An 8,291-nucleotide genomic window follows, 5' to 3' on the forward strand; every position below is an offset into this window, starting at 1 on the left:
CTAAACCAGTCAGGTAACTTGAGCTTAGACTTGGAGAAAATTATAACTTTGAGCTGAGGTATGATGCCATGGAGAACTGGGTGTGAGACATAAACAATGAATCTTGGAACACTGAACAAATAAAATAAAGTTTTAAATAAATGATGTTAGGAGTTTCAACATCAGGAAGGAGGCAAGTTTACAGAAAGAGTGAAATAAAAATGACTGGAATTTAAATAAAAAATGTAAAAAATAAAAACCGTGGATTTACTACTTCTAAACATGTCCCTGGGGAACAGAGATTCATTACAGAAATTTTGTGTGTGGGAAAAACAGTTTTCCACTTGGGAATCAGACTGGAATCACAAGAGGGAAATATGCTTAATGATCAGATGCAGGGAGCTGTAAATACCTCCTTGTCCCCAGTCCATCAGCCAATGCAACCTTTGGACAGGAAGGGCCATGGTTCTTGTCTGTTTGTTCAGAGTCCTCATTCTGGCTGGGGACCAATGCTTCACTTATCCCTGCTGTCTCAGCTGAAGACAGAGATTTAATCCCTATCATCTATTGTCCAGGGAGGAATTCAGACTTCCACAAGGAAACCTTCCTGCCAGACACCCCAGCCAGGTGAGTCCAACATCTAAATGGAATGTTAATGAGAAGGTCAGAGAGAATGGAAGCCAGAACATTGGCTCTTACAAAAACCTCTGGTTTTTGTAAGAGCCATCACCACCTGAGAGCCAATTCAACATAGCCTAGAGCAAGAGATCACCGTGCTTGCTTGGTTAAGTAATTAACTCAGTGCTAATGTCAATTTCACAGAGTGACTGCTACTCACACATTTGATGGCTTTTCATATTCTTTTTCATTAAGTTGCTATTATAGCAATGCTAGAAAAAGTATGGTGAGATTGTTAAACTCAATGTGTGGTTCTAATTGGGTGTGATTTTGTCCCCTGGGAGTCACTGATTAGCTGGATCCAGCTTTGCCTGTCACAATGGAGAGGGGTATGTAGAGGCCAAGGGATGACCTAAACACCCCCCAGTGCCCAGGATATCCCCTATGCCAGGCAGGCTCTGGCCAGAATGTCCATGTGCAGAGACAAAGAAACCCTGGGATAAAGAATAACAGTATTGAATCACACCTGCCTTCAGGTTCTGCCTTCAATCTTGTAACACTTAACTTTCCTACCAAAAAATTCAGAGTACCCTTGGCCACCAGTTTAAAAGTTCCAGCTACAATGTAACAACTCTGTAAGTTTGTTGGCCAAGCTGCTGGGTGATAGAAAATGTTTCTTGATTTCTTAAACTATATTTCAGTTTCAGCAAACTTCAGATATTTAATGAACATTCTGATTGGCCTTTATTATCATGCCCATATATTGTTCTCTTTTTCTCTAAAACATTATCAGAATTTCAAATGATATCCTCAGATCATTGTTTCTCAAGTAGTGTTTGAGGCATAGTTTGACCAGAAAAGTTTTAAACTTTATTTAAATATATCAACCCTTTTCCTTCTGAGTTTTTTGGCTTCTTTAAGTGGTGTTGCCCACCTGTACATTTTTTTAATTTTATTTATTTATTTGACAGATCACAAGTAGGCAGAGAGGCAGGCAGAGAGAGAGAGAGAGAGAAGCAGGCTCCCTGCTGAGCAGAGAGCCCAATGCAGGACTCGATCCCAGGACCCTGAGATCATGACCTGAGCCGAAGGCAGCGGCTTAACCCACTGAGCCACCCAGGTGCCCCCCACCTGTACATTTTATATGTAGTTTTCTTTTTTTCTATGATTCTATTTATTTGAGAGAGAGGGTGTGTGTGTTTGTGTGAGCAGGGGGAAGGGCAGGCAGAGGGAGAGAGAGAAGCAGACTTCAGGCTGAGCAGGCAGCCAGATGCAGGATTCCATCCTAGGACCCTGAGATCATTACTTGAGCTGAAGGCAAACACTTAGCTGACTTCCCCACCCAGGAACCCTATGTGTAGGTTTTTGTTTTGTTTTGTTTTGTTCTTTTATGTTCTAGTATACTGTATGGTTACACTTACACTGAGGTCAAAATCCCTCTGGTTTTTGTAAGATCCGAGGGAGGGGATCAATTTTATATTATTCCAGATATATATTCCTTTAAGCCAGCATTTATTTAGCAATTTGGACTTTCCCACCAAAATGAAATACAACCTTGCCATGTGGTAACTATCCTTACACACTGAGATCTAGTTCCTGACTCATTTAACAGAAAACAAAACAAAAAATCTGACCATTCTAGGAACATTACATATTATATTCATCTGTGTGTAGGCCTTTGACAATTTAATGATTAACCCATGTTGATATCATTAATGATTACTATTTCATATCCTATTTCATTTAGCTTTTAGCTTTCATATAATTTTGCCGACGACAGTCATTTTGAAGTTACTCATCTTAAACTGGTTTCATTATACCTTTATTTTTGTATTCTATAACATTTCATCTTCTTAGATTTTTTTAAAAAATATTCTATTTATTTATTTGACAGACAGAGATCACAAGTAGACAGAGAGGCAGGTGGGAGGGGGGAGGGAAGCAGGATCCCCGTTGAGCAGAGAGCCCAATGGCGGGATCGATCCCAGGAACCTGAGATCATGACCTGAGCCAAAGGCAGAGGCTTAACCCACTGACCTACCCAGTCAGTCTTTAGATTTTGTTATGCTAAACAGATATAGTCACATAACTTGTGAGAAAAACAAAAATAAAGAAGGTAAAGTCCCTTTTCTTTTACATGTTGCAGTATAGCATTGAAGACAGAGTACAAAAATAAAAATGAATGTATGGATGACACAATGCTCTCAAACATAACCATATGAATCAAGCTATTTGGTATAAAAAGATAGACTGTCATTAAGCAGCAGGATTTATAGAGCATGATCTGGCTGTAGCTTTGCACATTGGATGGAATCCAGAATGAGGATTTGAATGTGCCCATTGGGTTTGTCAAAGGAGAGATCAATACCCAAAACCCAATTACATCAAGGAAAGGATGCCACATAAGAAAGGGAGAAAGGGGATAACCTCATCCCCTATTAGATTACATAGAAATGAATTTGCCAGTTATAGAGGAGGTACATAAAAAATAAGTCTTCTATGCTTGATATTTCAAATAACCACCTTTTGTTGTGTTGTGTATACTTCCTCTGAGAAGTGTTGGTTTTCCCGTTGCTCATTTTTTGGGGAGATCTATCATATATGTAAGATTTCTGATTTTATAAATATATCACTACTTTTGTCTTTGGGATGAGTTTAATTTGTTCAAATACTATTATTGTTGGGCATCAGAGGATGTACTCAAGGGTGCAAAAGAGGAGGTCATTCTTCCTCACAGTCTCTCAGGGATAACTGGCTTATTGTTCTCTTTCATTCATTTTGTTCTTCCTTCTCTTTCATCATTTGTCATTCCACTTATGAAACAGATTCCTTTTTTTTTAATGTTGATGAAATATACAGAAAACTCCCATCCCAATATGGAGCCCCAAATCTATTTGTCTATGGGAGGAGTAGGAATTGACATTATTAGTAGCCATTTCTGCATTTGCAGGGGAAAGACCACTGGCCTGGCCTAGTTGGGTTGGATCCATTCCTGGCATAACCAGGATGGCAGGGGCTGAGAAAGACAGGGGAATAACACAACCCATGAAACCATGCTGTCCTGTGTGTATATGACTTGAGGAGTGTGAGCAGTCCCCACAAGAAGATGCCAGGACTCATAAATCTCACAGTGACACAACATGGGGACCAGAACTTGATCGAGAGAGGCCACTAAGGGGATTTGGTTCAATTTATGGAATATCTTTGCAACAGGATGAATACAGTGGGAGAGGCAGTGGGGACAAGGAAGTGCCTGTGCCTTGAGGGTTTAGATGCAGCACAGAGGCCACTTTCCTCCTCAGCATGTCTGACAGGGTATGTCCTCAAACTCCCTCCCACTCATTCCCCTTGCAGCACCACCTTTGCTTCTCTTACTTGAACATTAGAAACAAGTACATTCATTTAAAGTAGAAACAAGAAGATAATACAATGATAAAACATATAAAACATATAAGACAAGAAAACAAAGAGGCAACCCACGGAATGGGAGAAGATATTTGCAAATGAGAGTACAGACAAAAGGTTGATATCCAGGATCTATAATGAACTCCTCAAACTCAACACACACAAAACAGACAAGCATATCAAAAAATGGGCAGAAGATATGGACAGACACTTCTCCAATAAAGACATACAAATGGCTATGAGACACATGAAAAAATATTCATCATCACTAGCCATTAGGGAGATTCAAATTAAAACTACTTTGAGATATCACCTTACAGCATTTAGAATGGCCAAAATTAGCAAGACAGGAAACAACATGTGTTGGAGAGGATGTGGAGAAAGGGGAAGCCTCTTCCACTGTTGGTGGGAATGCAAGTTGGTCCAGCCACTTTGGAGAACAGTGTGGAGATTCCTCAAGAAATTAAAAATAGAATTTCCCTATGACCCTGCCATTGCACTCCTGTGTATTTACCCCAAAGATACAGATGTTGTGAAAAGAAGGGCCATCTGTATCCCAATGTTTATAGCAGCAATGGCCACGGTGGCCAAACTGTGGAAAGAACCAAGATGCCCTTCAACGGACAAATGGATAAGGAAGATGTAGTCCATATACACTATGGAGTATTATGCCTCCATCAGAAAGGACGAATACCCAACTTTTGTAGCAACATGAACGGGACTGGAAGAGATTATGCTGAGTGAAATCAGTCAAGCAGAGAGAGTCAATTATCATATGGTTTCACTTATTTGTGGAGCATAACAAAAATAAGCATGGAGGACATGGGGAGTTAGAGAAAAGGGAGTTGGGGTAATTTGGAAGGGGAGGTGAATCATGAGAGGCTATGGACTCTGAAAAACAATCTGAGGGGTTTGAGGTGGCGGGAGAGTGGGAGGTCGGGGTACCAGGTGGTGGGTATTATAGAGGGCACGGATTGCATGGAGCACTGGATGTGGTGAAAAAAAATAATGATACTGTTATGCTGAAAATAAATAAATGAAGAAAAAAATAAATTAAAAAAAATAAAAATACAACATATAAGACACTAACCAAAGCGCATTTGCACTGGTCATTCCTTCTGCCAAGCATACACTTCTACCCAACAATGAAAATAGAAGGTTCTATTCAATCTCAGATTTATCCGTTTATTTTTGTTTGTTTGTTTTGTTTCTGTTTTGTTTTGTTTTATATATATATATATATAACAAAACAAAAAATATATATATTATATATATAAAAAAATATAATATATATATATATGTATATATATATAATTTAATTTTTCAGTGGAACAGAATTCATTGTCTATGCATCACACCCAGTGCTCCATGCAATACATGGAATTCATGCTCTCCATAATACCCACCACCAGGATCCCCCAGCTTCCCACCCCCTGCCCCTTCAAAACCCTCAGATTGTTTTTTCAGAGTCCATAGTCTCTCATGGTTCATCTCCGCCTCCAATTTCCCTCAACTCCCTTCTCTTCTCCATCTCCCCATGTCCTCTGTGTTATTTGTTATGCTCCACAAATAAGTGAAACCATATGATAACTGACTCTCTCTGCTTGACTTGTTTTATTTTTTATTCCTAGCACCACTCACCATCTGCAAAGGTATGGAATTCTCTTATTTGATTTACATTCTTTCACCATCTCTGAAGGGACTCTTGTTCTTAAATAGCCTATGCTCATTGCTTAGATAGTGCCTGAAATGCCAGCATCAGTCAATTTATACACCTGAAATATTTGAAGAATTTCTTAGGAAACTATAAAATACATGATTTCTTAGAAAAGAAGCTAATTAAAAAATATATACCAGATGTGGTAGAGGAGTTCCTCTAAAGGGGACCATATCCAAATACAACTTTTTAAAATTTTTTTCAGAGGACATATGTTTGGTTAGATCCAATAAGCATCTGACTCTTGATCTTAACTCGGTTTTATTTGTTGTTGTTGTTCTGTTTTGTTTTTTTGTTTGTTTGTTTGTGTGTTTTTTGTTTTGTTTTTAAGATTTTATTTATTTAGTTGAGAGAGAGAGAGAGTACGATCCAAGGGTCTGGATGAGAGAAGCAGATTCCCCGCTGAGCAGGGAGCCCAAAGCAGGGCTTGGTCCAGAACACTGGGAACAGGACCAGAACTGAAGGCAAAAGCTTAATTTACCGAGTCACCCAGGCACCCCCAGCTCAGCTTTTATCTGGGATCCTGAGTACAAGAACCACCTTGGGCTCCATGCCCAGCATGGAACCTACTTAAAAACAACTACAACAACAACAACAACAAATAGGGGCACCTGGGTGGCTCAGTGGGTTATGCCTCTGCCTTTGGCTCAGGTCATGATCTCAGGGTCCTGGGATTGTGCCCTGCATTGGGCTCTCTGCTCAGCAGGGAGCCTGCTTCCCCCTCTCTCTCTGCCTACTGTGATCTCTGTCTGTCAAATAAATAAATTAAAAAAAACAATAAGCAATAAACAAAATAAAAAGTATGTTTGGACTGAAAAATATAAAATGTGGCATTTCAAATCTGTGAGTAGTGCAAGTTTGTGTGAATATCAGTCATATTATTTCCTCTTTTTCAGAACTCACATACACCACATGGAACCAGAAAATGATACACAAATTTCTGAATTTTTTCTCCTGGGATTTTCAGACAAACCAGAATTACAGCCTCTCATATTTGGGCTTTTCCTCTCCATGTACCTGATCACTGTGTTTGGAAACCTGCTTATCATCCTGGCCATTAGCACAGACCCTAACCTCCACACCCCCATGTACTTCTTCCTGGCCAACCTATCCTTTGTAGACATCTGCTTCACCTCCACCACCATCCCCAAGATGCTGTGGAACATCCAGACTCAGAGTAAAGTCATAACCTACACAGGCTGTGTTACTCAGATTTATTTCCTTATACTTTTTGCTGTGTTGGATGTCTTTCTCCTGAGTGTGATGGCCTATGACCGCTTTGTGGCCATCTGTCACCCCCTGCACTACACGGTCATCATGAACCCTAAGCTCTGTGGACTGCTGGTTCTGATGTCCTGGGTCATGTGTATCCTGAATTCCTTGCTACAAAGTTTAATGATGTTACGGCTTTCCTTCTGTTCAAACTTGCATATCCCCCACTTTTTTTGTGAACTCAATGAGATGGTCCAGCTTGCCTGTTCTGATACTTTTCTCAATAACTTGGTGATGTATTTTGCAGCTGTCCTTCTGGGTGGGGGTCCTTTTGCTGGGATCCTTTACTCTTATTCTAAGATAGTTTCCTCCATACGTAGAATCTCATCAGCTCAGGGCAAGTATAAAGCATTTTCCACCTGTGCATCTCACCTTTCTGTTGTCTGTTTATTTTATTGTACAATGCTTGGTGTGTACCTTAGCTCTGCTGCTACCCAGAGCTCCCATGCAAGTGCAGTGGCCTCAGTAATGTACACGGTGGTCACGCCCATGTTGAACCCCTTCATCTACAGTCTGAGGAACAGAGACATAAAGAGTGGTCTGAGAAGAATCATTGGGGTTCCAGTGATGTAAGGGCCAATCATTCTGGGGCTGAAGAAGTGCCCATGGTTGCATAATTCACAGCCTCAGAGCCCATAACTCTCATTCTTTGATAAAGTTTTGGAAATAGAATTGGATCCTACCATTTATTTCCTGGATTTTTCATTCGTTTGTATTCAATTATCTTCATAGTTGTCAGGTACTCATTTTAAGGGTCTGATCTTTCTAATATAGAGACAATGTCCCTTTTCTCCATTTTACAAAGAATTCCAATGTTTTCCACAATCATGGATCATAAAAGCCTGGAAATTTATTATCTTGTATTGGACATGCTGGATTTCTTAAAAATAATTTCATTTCAGATGTCTTATACCATGTCAAGTATATTTTCCCTAGCTCTTCTAAAATAATAATAATTTCTAAAATAATAATCATGAGTTGTACTCTTCATTTGGAAGGGCCAAAAAGCACTTCACATAACTATACTGTGGAGGAAAATACAAAATCCTAGTTTTCACCTTGAGTCTGTACATCTTTTTACATCACTAACTTAATTCTTCTTCTTGATAATGTGTATTGTAGCACTGTTCCCATTATGTCTCAGGCTCCTGACAGGGGTGCTCAGGCTGAACATCCCAGGCACTCCCCTGTGCCCCTGTGCTTGTGGACATTTCCACAGATGCTTCACTGACCAGATATTCTGCCATGTCTTCACCAGCCCTGGGTTCTTATTGTGATTGCAAGACACACCTCAGCAACA

At 39.9% G+C, this 8,291-nt stretch overlaps 1 protein-coding gene across 1 annotated transcript; it reads left to right on the forward strand.

Annotated features, from left to right (window-relative positions):
• Positions 1–418: 418 nt before the first annotated feature.
• Positions 419–7,962, forward strand: LOC309853047 (olfactory receptor-like protein OLF4). Its single transcript, XM_082710681.1, has 2 exons — positions 419–606; positions 6,616–7,962. Exon 2 carries the CDS (start codon positions 6,632–6,634, stop codon positions 7,562–7,564), a length of 933 nt encoding a protein of 310 aa, XP_082566807.1. The 5' UTR covers positions 419–606; positions 6,616–6,631; the 3' UTR covers positions 7,565–7,962.
• Positions 7,963–8,291: the final 329 nt, after the last annotated feature.

Source organism: Mustela nivalis (assembly GCF_964662115.1).
Source record: "Mustela nivalis genome assembly, chromosome: 1".
NCBI lineage: Eukaryota > Metazoa > Chordata > Mammalia > Carnivora > Mustelidae > Mustela > Mustela nivalis.